This window comes from Microtus oregoni, unplaced genomic scaffold (genome assembly GCF_018167655.1).
Source record: "Microtus oregoni isolate MIOR12 unplaced genomic scaffold, Mior012 000024F_ref0000369, whole genome shotgun sequence".
Classification (NCBI taxonomy): Eukaryota; Metazoa; Chordata; class Mammalia; order Rodentia; family Cricetidae; genus Microtus; species Microtus oregoni.
In genome coordinates, this window is record NW_024543083.1 from 9,380,186 (window position 1) to 9,400,807 (window position 20,622).

At 42.6% G+C, this 20,622-nt stretch overlaps 2 protein-coding genes across 4 annotated transcripts in view; both read left to right on the plus strand.

Moving 5' to 3' along the window:
- The window catches only part of Adam9 (ADAM metallopeptidase domain 9), a 58,901-nt gene extending 45,713 nt beyond the window's left edge, over positions 1 to 13,188 (plus strand). The window contains exons 17-22 of one of the 3 annotated variants that reach the window (XM_041673858.1): positions 1,669 to 1,749; positions 2,150 to 2,255; positions 5,926 to 6,085; positions 7,506 to 7,671; positions 10,143 to 10,210; positions 11,813 to 13,188. In XM_041673858.1, the coding sequence (XP_041529792.1) occupies positions 1,669 to 1,749; positions 2,150 to 2,255; positions 5,926 to 6,085; positions 7,506 to 7,671; positions 10,143 to 10,210; positions 11,813 to 11,906 (675 nt within the window). In that variant the 3' untranslated portion in view covers positions 11,907 to 13,188. The remainder of the gene's footprint in view (positions 1 to 1,668; positions 1,750 to 2,149; positions 2,256 to 5,925; positions 6,086 to 7,505; positions 7,672 to 10,142; positions 10,211 to 11,812) is intronic. The other 2 variants (XM_041673859.1, XM_041673860.1) reach the window with 2 other exon arrangements.
- Positions 13,189 to 13,762: 574 nt separating this feature from the next.
- Positions 13,763 to 20,622, plus strand: part of Adam32 (ADAM metallopeptidase domain 32) — a 66,898-nt gene continuing 60,038 nt past the window's right edge. Inside the window, exon 1 of the mRNA XM_041673555.1 lies at positions 13,763 to 14,029. Coding sequence (XP_041529489.1) covers positions 13,957 to 14,029 — 73 coding nt within the window. The 5' untranslated portion in view covers positions 13,763 to 13,956. The remainder of the gene's footprint in view (positions 14,030 to 20,622) is intronic.

Below are 20,622 nucleotides of genomic sequence, written 5' to 3' on the forward strand. Positions count from 1 at the left end.
CTGGCTTTGTGGGAGCCTAGGCAGTTTGGATGCTCACCTTACTAGGCCTGGATGGAGGTGGGTGGTCCTTGGACTTCCCACAGGGCAGGGAACCCTGATTACTCTTTGGGCTGATGAGGGAGGGGGACTTGATTGGGGGAGGGGGAGGGAAAAGGGAGGCGGTGGCGGAGAAGAGACAGAAATCTTTAATAAATAAACGGGAAAAAAAATAGGTGTTCCCCTTTCCTACATCCATGCCAGTATTTGCTGTCATTATTTAATCTTAGCCATGTTGACTGGGGTAAGATGAAATCTCAACATAGTCTATGCCCCATTTTCGATCTGGTTATTCTCCTTAATTTTTTGAGTATTTTATATATTCTAGATTCTTAACCCTCTGTTGGATATGTAGCGTTCTGTAGGCTGCCTCTTCTGTTCAGTGATGGTATACTTTGCTGTACAGAATCTGTTAAGTTTCTTGGGGTTCACTTGTTAGTTGGTGGTCTTAATGCCTGTGCTTCTGGGGTCTGTTCAGAAAGTCATTTCTTTGCCTATGAATTCCAGTGCTTTCAAGAAATTCCCATTTCATCATCTTCCGAGTATCGGGTCCTACACTGATGTTGTTGATTCATTTGGAATTGAGTAGAGCGATTTCTTTCTCTTTTTTTCTCTTGCTGGTGGGGTTTTGAGACAGGGTTTCTCTGTGTAGCTTTGGAGCCTGTCCTGGAACTCATTCTGTAGACCAGGCTGGCCTTGAACTCACAGAGATCCGCCTGCCTCTGCCTCTCTAGTGCTGGGTTTAAAGGTGTGCGCCACCACTGCCTGGCACAGGGTAGTTTCTTAAGGTAGGCACTTAGAGCCATGAGCTTGCGTTTTAGGATTGCTTTCATTTGTTGATGCTGTCGCTTGCATTTGACCTAGTTTTTACAATTTCCTCTTGGTTTGTTCAAAGACCCATTCGTTGTTCAATAATGTTTTCTTTAAACTCTCCTAGTCCGTATGTGTTCTGGGATCTCTCTTGCTGTCTTACTCCATTGTGGTTAGATGGGATATGAGGAATTATGTCAGTTTTCCTCTTTGTTCAGGCTTTGTTTGTGTCCTAATGCATGATACATTGGAGAAAAAGTCATACATTAAAAATACATAATATTGGGATTAACCATGCCTTGAAAGTTTGATGATTTCCCCAATGATGGGTCGAGCAAGCAAGGTGACTCACGGGGTAAAGATACCTGCTGTCAGCCTTGATAACCTTGGTACACACACACACACACACACACACACACACACACTATAGCATGCACTCATATGCATATTCACATGTGTTTGCACATACCTGTATGTGTGTTGGCATTCACACTCACATGTGCATACACACACATGCATGTACTCCAAATCAAGAGGTAATAAGAAATTAAAAATAAGAGTCTTTCAATGAAATAATCATGGTGCTAATCTTTTTTCTCCTGATATTTTGTTTTGTTTTTTGAGATAGGGTTTCTCTTTATAGCCTGGGCTGTCCTAGAACTTTCTCTGTTGACCAGGCTGGCCTTGAACTCACAGAGATCCTCTTGCCTTTGCCTCCTGAGTGCTGGCCTTAAAGGCGTGCACCACCAGTGCCTGACCCTGATATTCTTTTTAATGTGTCTAGTTTTTGTATATCAGTTAATTCTTTGTTTGTTTTTTCAGATTTGTAGGAATTTCCAGTGTGTAAATGCTTCTGTCCTGAATTATGACTGTGACATTCAGGAAAAATGTCACGGACATGGGGTAAGCTGTGTTCCCTTTGGTTTGTTCATGGTGGTAGAGCTGAGGCCATGATCCCAGTGAGGGTTAGAGAGAGTTCCCAAGGTTTCTAGGCTGGGAGGATTTGTTCATGTTGGCAAATGTTTCGTTTAACATACACGCATGCACGCACGCTTGCACACACACATACTTCATACACATGCACGCACATACACACAGACACACACGCACGCATGCATGCACACACACACACTGAGTGTGGCGGTGTATGTCCATAGAGTGAATTTCAATCCATTCAGGGCTGCACAGTGAGATCCTGTCTGGGGTGGGTGTGCGTTTGTATGAATTTTGTTCTTAGTTCCCATTCCATAGTTGATTCAGAGCATACACACAATTAACAAGTGGTATTTTGCTTGTTTTAAAGGTGTGTAATAGCAATAAGAATTGTCACTGTGAAAATGGCTGGGCTCCCCCAAATTGTGAGACTAAAGGATATGGAGGAAGTGTGGACAGCGGGCCGACGTACAATGGTAAGTAGCACCGACGGGATTGGTGTGGCCTCCAGCTGCTTTGGTTAGAAACTGGCGTCCTTATCCCTTTCTTCACTTGCTACATCAGCCGTGCCTTGGAACTGTGTTCATTCTGTTTCCTGTATTGCTCACAGATATTTCTGGGGTTTTATTTTAGTCCGATTTCTTTCAGGGTTTTGCCTGTCCTTAGAGATTAGCCCTTCTTCAGGTCTTGACCACCTTGCTTCCTGCTGTGTGGTCCAAATCACACTGAAGGTCTCTGGTGTCCTTGCAGCTCTCAGCCCAGTACGAAACCATGCTGTTAGGGTGAGCCCGAGGTCTTTAGCATGACGTAGCTGTTAGGGTGAGCCCGAGGTCTTTAGCATGACGTAGCTGTTAGGGTGAGCCCGAGGTCTTTAGCATGACGTAGCTGTTAGGGTGAGCCCGAGGTCTTTAGCATGACGTAGATATACATGCCCAGCATGAATTCCCTCAGTTTAGCTCCCAGCACACCGCTGTGTGCCTCCAGCAAGAAGTAATTCCTTCATTCCCTCTGGGCCATTGTTAGCCACTGTAGTGTCTTCCTTATCTCTGTCGCGGTGTCCCTGCCGCCTGGATCTCAGAGTCTGCTCCTCCTCTCTGCTCTCCTGGAGCTGCTACACAACCACATGCTACTGTAATTTGCTTTTTATTTTCCTGGGGAGAAGATAGGCTTTCTTTTCTCAAGTGGACACTTGGGGGAGTAACTGGCTCATAGGTGATGCCGAGTATTGCCAGAATTGCCAGATCCTCCCCAAGTGGCTGCAGTAGGCCAACACTCTCTGCCCCTGTGGTTTCATTTGCTTGTGATCAAAGGCTGTTTGGAAAATCTCTGTGGTTCATTGATCCAGGGTCACCCACAGTAGTTGATCCTGTTCTGCCTCATTGTCAGGTAATATGCTAATCTCACCTTCTCAGCAAAGAAGCGTCTTGGGGGCAGAGGATAACTAAACAGGAAAAGCCCTGTGTTCCTATTAATCATCATTTATGCCTAGGGAGAGGCGGAATCTTAGGGGAGTTTTGATTTGTATTTCCCCAGTGACTCTTGAAAAAGTACTTAGTTCACTTGCCCATTTATGGGTGGGATTGCTGTTTTTGTTTAAATACTTGAGTTCTTTATATGTTCTGGATGTCAGCCCCCTGTCGTGAATTCTGCGGTTTGCCTATTTACTGTGCTATGTAAAGGCTTTCTAGGTTGATGCAACCCTACTGATTAGTTCATACTTTTAGTTCCTGAGTTATGGACACCCCATGCTAGTAGTGCTTTCTGTGTTTCTCCCCAGTAACTTCACAGAGTTGGGTCTTACGTGAAGATCTGTGATCCTCTGTGAGTTGGCTGGTGGAGTCGAGGCACAGGGATGCATGCAGACATCCACTTTCCCACAGTCAGCGGAGTGGCTGTCTTTTCTAACACAAGTGCCTGTCTCCTCCATCCAGATTCAGTTAGCGCTCTGTGTGGGTTTATTTCTGAACCCCTGTTAGTTGATGTGCCCACTGTGATGCCAACATTATGGAGTTTTTGTTGCTGTGGGTATTTTGAGATGGCTTGTTTGGTTTAAGGACTATGCTGTCACTTGTATTGCTTAGAATGGCTTTGTCTGTTCGAGGCCTCTTGTGTTTACATACGAGTCTTCAGATGCCTTTTCCGTTTCTGTGAAGGGTGGCTCTGTGATTGAGCCTCCAGGTGGCTTTGGTCCTAGGTTATTTTAGCAGCATCTGAGCAGGTGGGGTCTCATTTTCAGTTTCTTCAGTTTTGACATTTTACCTTCTTGCTTAGGTTTTTTTTTTTTAATCTTGCCTTATTTTTTGTTGTTGTATATAATGGCCCAGCTAAAACTTAGAAATCAATTCTGAGAGTATATAGTGGCACCTTTGGGAGTTTGCAGTAGATAATCATACCTGCAAAGAGGAATAGCAAACTCCTTCCGTTCCTCGTGGTGTTTTTGTTTTTTTTTGTTTTTTGTTTGTTTGTTTGTTTCTTGACTGCCTTCTCTGGCAAGTTTCCAGTACTATAATGAATAAGAAGGCTGAAGGCTGAGTGGGTACCTCTGCCATGTTGCTCATTTTGGAGGAGATGCTTGCTGTTCTTCCCCTTTACTGATTTTGGCTATGGTCAATACATGGTTTATTATGCCGAGGTCCGTCCACCCACAAGTTTATCCAGTGTTTCTCATGAGGGGATGTGGAGTCTCACCCTATCTTGAGATGACCCCATGGTTTTTGTTGTGTGCTGACATTTGTACCATACATTGAGTCACCTTACAGCCCAGCACGAAACCATCTTAATCATAGCGTATACTTTTCTAAGGTATGTTTTAAAATTTGATTTTCAAGTATTTTAGTGAGGATTTTGTATCTTTTCTATGAAGGATATTCATCTATAGTCCTCCCCATCTCCCTCATTTTCTTTTTTTGATACATCTTTATCATATTCTGAGTAAGGGTAGTGCTAGCTTTGAGGGTTGCTACTGGGAGCATGCCCTCCCATCTAAGGCTGGTAGCAGGGTGAGGGGAGCCAATGTCAGTTTGTCTGAGAAGTGAGCCGAGAGTCTGCCTGTGCCTGGTCATGTCACTGCTGGGAGACTTTCTATTACAGCTGCAGGCTCAGTGTTTGTGTTGACTTACTAGATCTCAGTGTCCTCTTGGTTTAATTGGGAGAGGTGAGAATGTCTAAATACTTAACAATATCTTGTAGATTCCCCTGTTTATTGGACTTGTGAAGACTTCTCTAATAGTCTCTTGGATTTCACTGGTATCTGTGTAATACTCCCCTTTGAACTCAAATTTTGTTGATTTCTCTCTCCTTTAATTTGTCTAAGAATTTGTCAGTTTTGTCATTTGCCCATGGAGAGATCTGTAATACCACAGGCGAATGGCAAAAATGGGCAGCATGCTTCCATGTCATTGTAGATGAAGGTAAATCTGTGCTGTATAGTGAGCTTGATGAAATGAAATAGAAGAAAACCAATATTCAGTATAAAACATGCAAAAATGCTTAGCGCAATATAAAAATGTAATTTTAAAATCACATATGATACTTTTTTTTTTTTTTTGTCTACCATATTGGGAAAAAAGCCAGAATTTTAACCTTGTAGGCCATTTTCCGTTTTGGCTATGGAAAATTTTTATATATCTCTTGGGAGTGTACCAAATTCTAACCATCCCTGTGGAGGACAGCTTTATAACCCTTCTAAGAGAGGATGAATGCATTTCCTTGACATGGAGCAGTCTCTGGGGAAAACTATTCTGCAGTCACACCAGAGTGCATACTCTGGCCTAAGAACAGAGTCACACGTGGTAACATTTCTCCAGTGCTGAAATGTCGGATGAATCGCAGCACACATCAGACCCCCTCACTCTGCGTAGCTGCACTGAGAGCAGGAAGGCTCCGTGTGTGGTGCAGGACAGGAGCAGGCGAACAAGCCATGTGCAGTAGTGTCTGTTGGTAGGATGCTGCCTCGTGGGTGACAGAGGACTTCCGGGAGACATGTGTTGTCCTTCTTACATCTGCATGAGGAAGCACTAGGAGATTAAATAAGACAGATGTCGATGAGAACCATACACAGTAACTAACGCACAGTGACGCTCCGTTCTGGGTGGAGAGCCTTGCTGTCCAGTGTAACTGACCGACAGTGTACTGTTTTCTTTCTAGCAAGGAGCACAGCACTGAGGGATGGACTGCTTGTGTTCTTCTTCTTAGTCGTCCCCCTGGTTGCGGTTGCCATTTTCCTCTTTATCAAGAGAAATGAGCTACGGAGAACCTTCTTCAGGAAGAAGAGATCGCAGGCGTATGAGTACTCAGCCTTTTCTTTGTAATGTGTATTAAGTAACTTAAAGTAATTATTAACGATCTGTCCTAGAACTCGGAAATCCCTTAGAAATAGGGTTCTGTGATATCTTGCTGTTCCTTTGATGTGATAAGCACAGGGTGAAGCTGGTGGTGAACCAGCCATGGCGGCTTAGGCTTGTGCTGTAAGTGCTTGGGAGACTAGGGCAGGAAGGCTGGGAGTTCAAGACTGGTCTTCACACACACACACACACACACACTGTCTCTCTCTTACATGCACAAGCATGCACACATGCACACAAATTAAAGAAAAGGAAAGAATAAAAAAAGACTGGTGGCTAAGCTACCTTTTATTTTTTTATTTATTTTTTAATTTATTTATTTATTAAAGATTTCTGTCTTCCCCGCCACCGCCTCCCATTTCCCTCCTCCTCCCCCAATCAAGTACCCCTCCCTCCTCAGCCCGAAGAGCAATCAGGGTTCCCTGCCCTGTGGGAAGTCCAAGGAACCCCAACCTCCATCCAGTTCTAGTAAGATGAGCATCCAAACTGCCCACAAAGCCAGTACATGCAGTAGGATCAGAAACCCATTGCCATTGTTCTTGAGTTCTCAGTAGTCCTCATTGTCCGCTGAACAGAGAATTCTCAACAGAAGAAGTCCAAATGGCCAAAAGACACTTAAGGTCATGCTCTACTTCCTTAGCGATCAGGGAAATGCAAATCAAGACAACTTTAAGATACCATCTTACACCTGTCAGAATGGCTAAGCTACCTTTAGACAAGGGAAATGAGGAAATCCCAGAAAGCCCAGTGCAGGCAGATGTGGTTCTCGCGTGGCTCTGATGACTCCAGATGTCCATGCTGACTTTAGGACCCTGGTTGTCACGCTGTGTCACACTTTCCTGCTGTGTGCTGAGTATTCTGCCCCGCCCCTTTGCTGGCCATCATGGTTCCGATTGGCCAGTCCCTGCAGACTTCTGCAGTTGTCCTGACATAGTGAGAGCAGTCCCCAAGCACCCGTTCCTGGCAGACTTGCTGCCCCCTCAGGAGGGGCTGATGCTTAGCTGGTGTGGTTTCAGCCACCAAATTTACTGCTTCAAATATAGATGTAGCCTCAAAATTTGCTTCTGATTTTATCTGATTTAAAAAAAAAATTGAGAAAAGTTAGAGAACACTGACCCAATTTATTGAATTTCATAGATTCTTAGGTTTTCAGGTTATTGAATTCTGAATTGAAATGGGGTTTGAAATCCTTTCTTCCCACAAGGATAAGATTTGTGTGAACACCATTGAAAATACCATGGAGGCCTCAGTTTCCCTCTGTTGTCACTGCTACCGTCACCGGCAGTTTTATTTTGCATTAAGGAAAATTGAAGCTAGGTATCGTGTGTCCTATACAAATGTTTTCTCATGAATTAATTCAAAGTAATCAATCATGTCTTTCAGATCAGATGGTAGAAACCAAGCAAGTGTGTCTCGGCAGCCCGGGGGCCCAGGCGTTTCGCGACAGCCAGGGGGCCCAGGAGTCTCGCGACAGCCAGGGGGCCCAGGCGTCTCGCGACAGCCAGGGGGTCCTCAGCACGTTTCTCCACTCGCCCCATCTAGGGAAACTGTGAGTTTCGTACAGCTGTTTCCCACTGTGTTCAAGTGTTCACATTTAAGGACACGAAAGGGAGCTAGGAATGTGTGTTGGTGCCCTTGTCTAGCATGTGTAAGACTGTAGGTTTGATCTTGAATCCCAAAGACACAAGGAGAGATCAAAAAGTGGTTCCATAGGCTTAAATGTGGATAGCTTTACTAAGAATTGGGAACTAGTGTAGGTAGTCCTCAGATTAAAGGGGCCAACAGAGTCTTGGCTTAGAGGACATCGGAAAAGGCATTGGGTTATTCAGAATGTTCTGTCTTAAAATGAGGATTGTGAACCTGGGTCCAGTGTTTTTCTTTCTGCCAGTTCTTTCTGGTTTCAGCACTCGGCTTCCCTAGGACATACTGCCAAAGGGTTGGAGCTGAGCGCATGGGTGGACCTTTATCATTTTGGCAAGAGGAGCCCTTATCACCATTTCTGCCAGTGTATTACAGAATGCTGGGAAAGCGTAGACTTGTATTGATAAATAATACATAATACAGGTTCTGTCTTCCTTTGGACTTTCAAGCATGCTTGGGTAGCTACAGGAAAACCTGCTGTACTGTACTTTACCTTGGTCTTCATCCCAGTTGCTGTACTTGGGCCATCTAGTCTGGTGAACCTAGCACGGACAACAGAGACTTTGTTTCAAAAAGAGAAATGCAGGGACAGGTACCCGAGGATGCCCTCTGCCTTCCACATATACGCCATGGTGTGCACACCTGCACACATCACCCACACAGTTGGCTTCAGGTGTGTGTGTTTACTGACTCTACCTCACTGGAACTCTGACAGGGATTGCATTGCCTTAGGTTGCCTTGACTTGTGTGAGCATTCAACTGTGTGTGTGTTCTTGCTTATCCAAATCTCCTTACTTGTGAATCATCCGTGTAGAGTTTTTATTTCTTCACAGTCACTAGGTTAGGTTGTGCTTCCAGACACGCCTTCTTTTTTCTAGTTTGCTCAGTTGCAGCGCAGCTTACGGACAGTCTGTGTTGCTGCAGTCTGAGTTGGAATGCCTCCTCTTGCGGTCCTGAGTTTGTCATCCTTTCCCTTTCTGATAGTCTTGTGTACTAGTTACTTTTCCTTTCTCCCTAATAAAATGTCCCAACAAAGCAGCTTGCGGACAGGAGGGCTCAATTAGGTTCGAGGGTGCAGTCCTTTGTGTTAGGAAAGCAAAGGCAGCTGGTTCTTGAGACAGCTGTTTCCATCCTATCCAGTCTGGAAGAAGAGAGCAGTGTGAGCTCTTCCTCCTATTAAAGGTGCCCACAACCCAAACCTAAAGGATGGTCCCACCGTCCGCCTTCCAACTCCAGTTACTTAAGATAATCCCTCGCAGGCGTGCCAGAGGCTTGTGTCTTAGGTCATATGAAAGTCAGTGTTGACTGGCAGTCTAGATAATAGTATTTTGATTTTGTTTATCTTTTCACAACCTTAGTCCTTATTTCTATAGATTTCCTGACTGTTTCATTATGTCTGCTCTCATCTTTATTTTTCTTCCTTCTACTCCCTTTGTCATTATATAATTTCCTTCTTACAGCTTTCATGATTAGTTTATTCTTATTTTTCTCCATTTTATAACATAACATTAGGTTGTTATTTGATAGTTTTCTCCTTTTGAAATGACATGTCCTCCTTTTGATATAGGTATTTATTGATGTAAGTTTGCTGTCAACTATCTTTAGCTGTCTCTCAGATGGATTTTACAAGCGTTGTAAATTTTGTGTTTACATTTTTGTCTCGAGGTGTTTTTGTATCTTTTGATTTCTTGATCTAATAATTGTTCAGAAACATAATGTTTAATTTCTATGTAATTTAGAATTTTCTAAAATTCCTCATGTTTATTTTAGCCGTACCATTGTGGTTGGGGCACTCGATATGATTCTTCAGACTTGTTTTGTGGTCAAGCAAATGCTCTCATGCAGATACTCAGTGCACTAGAGAACAATGAGTATTTGCCTGTTGACAGAGGCTTCTGTTTCACCCGGTCCCACAGAAACACACAGAAGCCTACAGTAATCATAAACTGGTTGGCCTATTAGCTCAGGCTTCTTATTAACTCTTACATCCTACATTAACCTATAATTCTTGTCTATGTCAGCCATGCGGCTTGATACCTTTCATCAGCGAGGCATTCTCATCTTCCTCTGTGTCTGGATGACAACTTCAGACTGCATCTTTCCTCTTCCCAGAATTCTCCTGTTCTCATTGCCCCACTTATACTTCCTGCCTGGCTACTGGCCAATCAGTGTTTTATTGAAGCAATACAACTGACAAATCCTTACTGGATACAAGATCATTGTCCCACAGCATTTGCCTCTGTAGAACAGAATGTTATTTGCATGTCTTTTAGGTCTATAGTTCATGTCTGATGTTTCCTTATTGCTGTTCACAGTGCCAGTTAGGTAACTCATATGTTTGCTAATAAAATTTCATAATATATTTTCTTTTCTTTTCAGCCTGTGAATGCAAACAGATTTCCAGTACCGACCTATGCAGCCAAGCAGCGTCCACAGTTTCCATCAAGGTTGGAAGGAAATGAATGGGTGTAGATGACTTGACCACACATTAAAATTCGGGAGCCATTGCCTAGAAATTTCCCATTAAAGTTGACTTAGGGCAAGGTAGTTAGGTAATTTAACTTGGAACAAGTTTGGATAGAACATGGTTTGTGGGAAAGTTTTCTAAGAACTTTTATATAAATATTGTTATGTAAGTACATCAGATGTGAATATTATTATATTAGTACAACATCAGATATGAGTACTGTTACATTAGTACAATGTTAGATACGAGAATTTTTATATTAGTGCAATGTCAGAAAGAAATCTTACTGAGTTATACTGCCACTCTCTATATCTTTCGGTGTGTATAAGATTCAGAATCAAGGACCTTTAAAATAATCAGCAGTAGAAGACTCGGTAGGTGTGCCTGCTTTCTCACAGACTAACTGGAGAAGTGAGATAGCAGGAGGATGCCGTCATTTGGAAAGGAAAGGACCGAGGATGTAGGGGATTGTGGGGCCAGGGCCAGAGCAGGACACAGAGAATGTAGTTAGGGACTATGCTAGTGTAGAGAAGTGGGAAAAGAACTTAGGAGCCACTCAACAAGAAGGAAGTCACGCCCAGTACTAGAAACCTAGCCAGCTACCCAGGGCTGGTGAAGTCATGGATGTTAGAGAAGAAATCTGTTTATTTTTAAAGATTGAAGCTAAGCCTTTGTCTCAAGTCAACTACAGAAACCCTGGAGACCAGTGCTTTTTTTTTTCACTGCATGTAGTTGATTTTAATTGTTTACTAGAGAATTCTATATATCTGTACAGTGTATTTTGATCATGCCTATTCCCTCCCCACTCCAACTCCTCCTAGACCCCTTCACCATGACCTCCTTGAAGCTTCTCTCCATCGTCCTCTAGTTCAGTCTGTGCCTTCCTAGTGTACACAGGCCATCCCTTATAGCATGGTGGCCATAAATTGTCACCACACAACCAGAGCATACTGTCCACCTTTGCCTTTTACAATTTGATTTGATAGTTTCATAGGCTTTTTTTTAAAAAAACATAAACTGGAACCTCCACACATCGTTGATTATGGAGTAACATCAATATAAGTAGTGACAAACGCTGGGGAGATAGTGTAGGTGGTAATGTGCTTGCCAGGCAAGCATGAGGGACCTATGTTCATGTCCCCAGCACTCACTTAGATGTCTGCCAAGGTATACGGTCTGCAACCCCAGCAGTGAGAAAGGGAGTGGGCAGAGACGGGAGATGCTCTGAGCTCACTGCCTACTGCCTAGCCAGTTGTGAGCAGCAGAGTCAAAAATAAGGGTGAGAGCAGCTAAAGAAAACACTTGACCTTGACTTCTGGTCTTTCAGGACACACACGCACACGTGCACACACACACACACACACACACAACATAGTGAGTGATTCCCCATTTTAGACTAGTTTAGACTAGTTTAGACTGGACTAAAACTGGGTCCCCGTTTTAAATGGGTCTCAGAGCACAGAGTAGAAAGTACCCTCGCCTATGCTCAGAGAGGCTGAGGGTGGTGTTGTGAGCTTGTCCTGAATCCAGCATTGTTTCATCCAGTTCATGCACTCTGCTAACTTATTTTTCCTCCCCACAGGCCACCTCCACCACAGCCAAAAATATCATCTCAAGGAAATTTGGTTCCTGCTCGGCCAGCTCCTGCACCTCCGTTATACAGCTCCCTCACCTGATGTTAGGGTCTTATTCTTCAACCGTCTTCAGGGAACTGAGCAAATGCTTTTTTTTTTTTTCCTGATGTTTTCTTGAAAAGCCTTTCTCTTCCAAGAGTGAATGAAAACACGCTTCATTAACACAGAAACAGAGAGGAGAGTTGAGAAATGCAGGATTGCGCAGGCACTCCGGGAAACTTAAGAGTTAGCATCGCCGTCTTTAAGACATCCTCTTGTCATCTGCGACTTTAATGCCCCTAGTGTGGATTAAGTTATTTTGAACATGTTATTGTAATGATTTTACAATTAACTGTACTGGTGTACTTTGTCGTCGTGTGCTTAAATGTAATCCTGACTTTTTGATGTCAGTTCTCCTTAATAATTTCTGGTTGAACATTTGAACATGTATTAACTTAGGAAAGCTGACCAGCTGCAATAATGTCTACGTTTTCATCTTGCATGGATTAACAGCCATTTATCCGGACTCCTGTCTCTTACTCCACAAATAAACGGCTGTCCCGAAGAAGAATACACAGGAATCACAGTTACTAGGTCGTGAAGTGACTTGAAAGTATGAAATATGGTGTATATTCAGTTACTGGCTTCCATATTTTATGATCTTTGAAGTATAATAGCTATGATAGAAATTGATTTAACACTAAATCAGTTACTGGCTTCCATTTTTTATGATCTTTCAACTATAATGACTATGGTAGAAATTGATTTAACACTAAACTCTCTTTCCACATCATGATAAAGCATTCAGTAGTGTTGCTTTAACTGAAATGTACACTTTATGGTACGAGGTGTGTAGTAGACCTATGCCGCTGGATGTCGATTGGATAGAAGCACGGAGAATGCCTTTTGCCAGCTGAGCTGTTGTTTCAAAACCACTTGAGAATCCACGAGCACTTTAACTCTCAAATCTGAATTTCAAAGCTTGATACTGAGTCACTTAGAATGTTTACATTTCCTAAGGTGTGCTGGATCTTGTCTCTTTTGACTAATGTTTTCATAAAAATTAGGGTGGAGAGAGGAAGAATTGGTTTCCTTAGATAACTACAGAAGTTATCTTGACATCTGTGAGTTACTATCTCAGCTGTATTAAAATGAATTTGTACTTTGAAAGGAATGATAATGACACTAAAATTTTAAATACTTAAATTTTTCATGATTTTTTCATAAAGAAGTTTAATAATAGGTATATTAACTGAATTTCATTAGTTTTCTAAAATATTTTGGTTTGTGTATATATACATATTAAAATAAAAACATTTACAACAAATAAAATACTTTAAATTCCTTTTTGGTCTTCCCGTCACTGTCTAAGCACACAGCCACTTGGGGTCTTATCACTGTAAGTGTTGTGGCTTTTGCCAAGTGTGCACAAAGGCCGTGTTTAAGGAAAACACAGTAGAAGATAGAAGGTTCATTTTCCAGGATACGGATTTTAGCAGGTGGGTATGTACAAACACTGATGAGCCAGCCCTACTGAGAAATAAGGCAGAACCCCTGAAGACAGAGTGACTGACAGGAGTGACTTGAGAAGCACGTGGCTATAGCTCCGAGGTTTCCAGTAGGACGTGGGCTGAAATGCAGGCGCTGTAGGAGATCAGGGATCTGTCATTGCCACATTAACTGCACTGGTAAGTTTCTAAAAAGGACGAAGTCGCATGAATTTTAGCCAAAGTGCAGTGAAGAGCCAGGTTGGAAGGAAGCCTGGTGGCGGGTCCACGGAGCAGTGTGCTCGTGGAAATATAGACCCAGAATAAGGAAATCATTTTACTCTTTCTTGAAAAATTTCTCCACACATCTTAAAAATAAATCTTAGTTTAACTTCAGAAATACACACATGCTGTGTTTATTGGTCCGTGCGCCATCACAAGCTCCACATGTGCAGGGTTTGCAGCTGCAGGGACCAGCGTGAGAGCTGAGGCGAGTATTGGCAGACGGAGGCGGGGTGGGGTGGCTACGCTCCAAGGACGTGGCTCAAGGAGGCCCCAGGCACGCGCCCCACGGACCGGGACCCTTGCAACGGCTTTGCAACCGCCTGGATGCTCCAGGAGGCGCCATGCTGGGCGCCACGCTGTGCCCACTGCTGCTTCTGTTGGCCATGCTCTGGAGCGTGCTGGCATCAGGACCCGGTGAGCGCTCCGCGGGTTGGCACTCTGGGTTTGGGGGACACTAGTAGGTTTTACACGCACGTCATAAAGCTCAAAAAGTGTATCCCCCAAAGCACCCCCAACAGCTTCTGGAACCCCACTTAAACTCTAAAACCCACCTTCCACAGACGATGTGCTTGCCATAATAATTCATCCGGAAAGACGACCGAAAAGCTAGTAAGCCCCCAAACTGCTAGCTCAGAGGGAATCTGTAGCGGTAGCTACGGGGGCTGGGCAGGGACATAATTCTAGCTGAGTTTTTGGCTCAAGGAGGGTGGTTTAGATACTCAGAGCAGCTTGACAGGTTGTGATGTTCAAGGGTGAATCCAGTTCTGAGACATGGCCAGTTTTCCTGCAGAATCTGTATAGGGCATCGTCTGCTTCCAGGTCATGTATTCCTCACAGTTCGGGAGAGTAGAAAAGTGAGGGCAGGGTACCCGCACGCACGGTTCAGTTCTGATGAGTGTCCTCTTCCTGTTTATTAGAAATTAAAATAGTAATTTAAGTATGTATAGTAAGTTTGTATAGTAGCATTAAAGACATCGGGGCCGTACCTTTTACATGTTAACATACTACAAAACCAAGAACCGTCTGCAAAACCCCAAATCAAACTAAGAACTGTTCTCCTGGGGGAGGAAAGAAAGTTGGCATATCTTTGCTTTTCCACCTGCTTCTACGGAAGACACCTAGGTTGTATGCCTGCTGCTTCCAGTCTCCTGCTGCATGTTTAACCTGAATTATAAAAGGAAAACCTTTGTAGGCCTTTCAGATACTCAGAAGCTTGGGCCAAGGGAAAAAGAATAGTTGCAATACAGAATCGAAAAACACACCAGCAAGCTTTACTGTTCTTCCTTTTTTAATTAAAATATATCATCAACTCCTTTCCCTTTCCTCCCTCTAGTTTACCCAACCCCCAAACTCTCATCTCTTTATTTAATTGATATATATGTGTGTATACATACATATCTATCTATCTATCTATCTATCTATCTATCTATCTATCTAATATTTATATGGACTTATATTAGCAAGCTTTTCTTCATGAAATTCAAAGGAATATAAATATTGAAGTTTGATTTTTAAAACTGGAAAGTACAAAAATTTATCAAGAGCTTTTAAAAAATTTTTTTAAAATAAATTTGAACTTCATATGTATGGGTATTTTGCCTGCATGTAAGTCTGTGTATCTGTTGTGGGGCCTGGTGCCCTTGGAGGTCAGGAGAGGATGAGACAGAGAGGATTCCATAGGACAGGAGTTACAGGCAGTTGTGTGCCGCCACGTGGGTGCTGGGAATCCAACCCAGGTCTTCAGTGCTCTTAACCTCTGAGCCACCTCTCTGGCTCCTCAGGGTTTGTTTGTTTTTAAAGGAAAATGTTAAACTTCACTTTTTAGGGCACTTTGAGATTCACAGCAAAACTGAGCAGAAAATAGTGTTTGGATGTAGTGCCTGCTCTCCGTGCTCCCACAGAGGTCAGCATGTGGTCTTACAAGGATGCATTTGTGCGAGCTGATGATCCTGCTTGCACTCGGGTTCTGTATGTTCTGTGGTTTGCACACGGATGCCCATCACTGCAGGATCAGCTTCACTGACTCAGCAATCCTCCATGCTCCTATTCCTCCTCCTTCCCACTATCCCTCAGCAACCACCTTTCTCTGTCTGCCTTCTCCAGGAGGTTGTATACTTGGAATCAATCATACATGACTGATTTCTTTCCACCCAAAGCCCGTAATTTAGATTCCTTGATGCCTCTTTGTGGCTCGATAGCTTATTTCTTTGAAGTGTCAAAAAATACCCATTCCGTTGTCAGTATCAACCACAGTTTATCCATTTACCTACTGAAAAGACAGCTCAGGGGCTTCCCAGTTTTAACAGTGGTGAAGACAGCTACTGTCTATATGCCTGTTAGGTTTTATGTGAATGTAAATTTCCTTTCCTCTGGCCGGTTACCTGGTGTCATTGCGATGCTAAGAGGATATAGTGGTGTCTCATTGTTCTAACTTTCAATTTCCTGTTGGCACATGCTGTCTTGACGTTTGGCTTTGAGCCTCGCCTTTAAGAGCTGAGCCGTCTCTTCCAGCCCTGCTGTTGCTATCTTCTCATAGGCTCCCTCGCTCTTTCTTCTCTTTTGAGAGGGGTCCTTCCACGTCACTTGCCCATTTTTAAATTTGGGTTGTGTGCTACTATTACCTTTAAAAATTCTTTGTATGTTTTGGTTAATAATCTTTTATCAAGTGCGCTTTATTTTTAACCTTTTTTATATGTGTGTATGTCATGTGTATGTAGTGTGTGTGTGTGTCCATGATACAGAGCTCAGAGGACAACAACCTCAGATGTTAGTTCTCATCTTGCACTTTATTTAAAGATTCTTGTTTTCCACTCTGAATAGGTGACCCTTGCACTCCTGTGGATTCTGTCTCCACATCCCGCCCCCATAAATAGAATTTAAACAAAAATAGAAAATGATCAAAGTATGTTTCATGCATATGTAAAACATTATAATGAAATCCATTATTTTGTACAGTTAACTAAAACACAGAAAGCAGCATTGGTCCGAAGCTTTCCCAAGCCCCTCTCTCATGAGCCTCCTCTAGCACTGTGTGTGAAAGCAGTTACACCGGACCATTTTGACTATTGCGGTAGTTGCCGCAACAGTGTCCAGAAATACCTTAAGGGAGGAAGAAATTATTTTTGCCCTCAGTTTTGAGTTTCAGTCCTGTAATTTTTTGTAACCTTTCTAGTCCGACATTCTGGCTGAGTTTCTAAGTGTGTGGGTCGTTTGGAGACATTCCCTCCTTGCTTATTTTTGTGGCCACAATTGTTTGCACATTCTTTCTATTCTTTCCATAGGACAGCTCTGTACTGTGGGTTCTTGTGTGTACCCCAAGAATTGTGCAATATCCGATGGCTTTCTCCCGTCGTATGTTCATGGAGATTCTTTCCCAAGTGTTTTCATGAATTTGAAAGGAATGATGAAAACTGCCCTTATCTTTATGAGGTGTTTATACCACTATGTTTATGAGAGCCCATGAGAGGCAGATGTCCCCATCCTGTTCATATTTATAAGGTTTCTCTCTGTGTGAGATTAAAGGAGAGCTCTCGCCTATATTCCTTAAATTGGCATAACCCATCTTTAGTGTGTATTACCATCTCTTCAAAACTTCTTGGGCGTAAACGCATGCTTTCCACTTTCCATACATCCCTCAATGGGACTTCCTTCATGTCAAAGAGCAGATTGTTGATAATGCAAACATCCCTTAAACGCCCTTCATCTCTAAGGATTTTGCTGTGTTGGTGGCTTCACCAACACAGTTTTTGAAGTCAAGATAAATAAAGGCTTTCCCACACCCCCCGTGTTTATACGCCTTCTCTCTGCATCTCTGACGTTCATTGTCTGTGCCCTGGGTGTAACTTGATGGGTTAGTTGAGAGGATTGGCAGATGAAGGCTTTTTCCACATCCACTGCATTTCCTTGTCTTTACCCCAGATGTCATCCTTTTGCTTTCGTTGGGATATGGAACCGTGTTGAAGGTTTCTTTCCATTGACTGTTCTCTTTGTTTTTACTAGGTCTCTCTACCACGTGACTTCTCAGATTTGCCCCTGATTTTTGGACTGATTTCAGTGTTATGGGCTTTGTACTTCTTTAGTTAGTGTTACCCCAAGGTATTTTATATTATTTGTGGTTACTGTGAAGGGTGATGTTTCTCTGATTTCTTTCTCAGCTTCTTTATCATTTGTATAAAGGAGGATTATTTATTTATTTTTTTTGAGTTGATCTTGCATGCTATCACATTACTGAAGGTATTTATCAGCTGTAGGAGTTCCCTGGTAGGGTTTTTGGGGTTTTTTATATACACTATCATATCATCTGCAAATAGCAAAGGTTTGACTTATTCCTTCCCAATTTGAATCCCCTTGATCTCCTTTTGTTGTCTATTGCTCTAGCCAGAACTTTAAGAACTATGTCAAATTGATATGGAGAGAGTGCACAGTCTTGTCTTGTTCCTGATTTTAGTGGGGTCACTTTGAGTTTCTCTCCATTTAATTTGATGTTAGTTTCAGCTTGCTGTATATTGCCTTTATTATGTTTAGGTGTGTTCCTTGTACCCTTGATCTCTCCAAGACCTTTATAATGAAGGGGTGTTGGATTTTTGTCAAAAGCTGTTTCAGCATCTAATGAGATAATCATATGGTTTTTCTCTTTCAATTTATTTATATGGTGGATTACATGGACAGATTTTTGTATGTTGAACCATCCTCACATCTCTGGGATGAAGCCGACTTGATCATGGTGGATGATTTTCTGATGTGTTCTTGGATTCGGATTGCCAGTGTTTTATTGAATATTTTTGCATCCATGTTCATGAGTAAGATTTGTCTGTTAATTTTTTTATTGGTTGAGTCTTTGTGTGATTTTGGTATCAGGGTAACTGTAGCCTAATAAAGAGTTTAACAATGTTCCTTCTGTTTCTATTATGTGAACACTTAAAGGAGTATAAATATTAGCTCTTCTTTGAAGTTCCGGTAGAATTCTGCACTGAAACCCTCGAGCCCTGGGCTTTTTTTGGTTGGGAGGCTTTTGATGACTGCTTCCATTTCCTTTCAGGTTAAAGATTTGTTTAAATTGTTCACCTGGTCTTGATTTAATTTTGGTATGCAGTACCTATCCAGAAAATTGTCCATTTTTCTTTTACATTTTCCAAATTAGTGAAGAAAAGATTTTGTAGTATGACCTAATGATTCTCTGGATTGCCTTGGTATCTGTTACTAAGTCCCCCTTTTCATTTCTGATTTTGTTAATTTGGATGTGCTCTCTCTGCCTTTTGATTAGTTTGGATAAGGGTTTGTCAATCTTGTTGATATTTTCAAAGAACCAGCTCTTTGTTTCATTGATTCTTTATATTGTTTTCTTTGTTTCTATTTTATTGATTTCAGCCCTCAATTTGATTATTTCCTGTTGTCTACTCCTCCTGGGTGAGTCTGCTTCTTTTTGTTCTAGAGCTTTCAGGTGTGTTGTTAAATCATTAGTGTGAGCTTTCTCCACTTTCTTTATGTAGGCATTTAGCACTATGAACTTTCCTCTTAGCACTGCTTAGGTTTAGGTACATTGTGCCTTCATTTTCACTGAATTTATTTATTTCAATAATTCTTTAATTTTTTTTATTTCTTCTTTCACCCAGGCATATGGACTTTTTTTGTTCTTTTTCTGATATGGACAGAATACAGGATGTGCAGGCCAGGTTGTCCCTAAGTGTTGGAAATGGCGAAGGCTGGAATAAATCAGGCAGACACAGGGTGCTGGGTTGTCAGGCAGGATGTGCGCTCTGACCTGAGCCTGGAGTCTGCAGGAGGTCTGGAGACTGCGGGAGGAGTGTAGAGTGGAGGATCAGACAAGACTCGCTGGGCTAGATCATGATACAGGATGCGCAGGATCTGACGAGCAGAGAAGTTGTTATATGGCACAAGGGACCCGTAGGTTGAGGGTTGGCAGAGCGTATCTTGGATGAGCCTGGGCACTGGAGGACCATGCTAACAGGAGTGGCCACATGAGGCCGGCCCACAGAATGTGGAATCCCGCCTTTATCTGGGTGATTGAGGAGGGTGTGTGGAGGAGAGGATTAGGTGTTTACCCTGGTGGAGAACATGCAAGGTCTGGCTGGGTGGGGAGTGGTGTCATTTTAACTTCAGCTTTTCTGTACCCCTAAACTCACATGTTTGACCATTATCTACAGTGGATTTAAGGAAATGAGGATGCTTACATATTCTTCTTTCTACGCCACACTTCCTGGTGGTGCATGCTATTATATGTCCATTATCGCATAACTTAATATTGCATCCATCATGTCGCTGTGGCTTCCACAGTTGTGGTGTGGCCTTTACTCTCTATTTGAGTTGATTTGCCCTATACTTCTAGACTTTGTAGTACAACATAGATATAGTTATTGGGAAAAATTTGTCTTTTGTGACAGGTGCATGAGGATTCTTTTCTTGGGGAATTTATTTTTAAATATCTGTCTTTCTTTGGTAGTTGAATGACAGTGTTATTTAGTATCAATTTCCTGGGCTTTCGATTCATTAATTTCAATGGAGTGTTGTAATACTGGATACCTGAGCCAGGTTGTGCTTCTCCCCTTATGCTCGACATAGTTTGTTTCCCAGTGCTGTGATGGGAAAAGATGGACTGTGTCTTATGATTTCACGTCACAGTCCATCACAGTGGACGCTGTGGTAGGAACCCAGAGGCTGGAACTGAAGCAGAGGCCCTGGAGGAAAGCTGTGTACTGTTTGCTCTCATAGCTCATTCAGCTTGCTTATGATGCAACTCAGTACCAATTCCCCAGAAGTGGCACTTCTCAAGGTGGGTTTGGCCCGCTGACATCAATTGTTAATCTTCCTGGATGACCGAGCTTGTGCAGAGTTGACGATAACCTAACCAGAGCAATGATGTGTGGTTCCTTTCTTCTTACATTCCTGCTTGATCCGTGATTTCAAAAGCTCAGCAATGTCATCAGACCATGGCTATGGCTCCCCTTTGTTCATACCTATGTATTGTTCCCAACAGGCTATGCACAGTC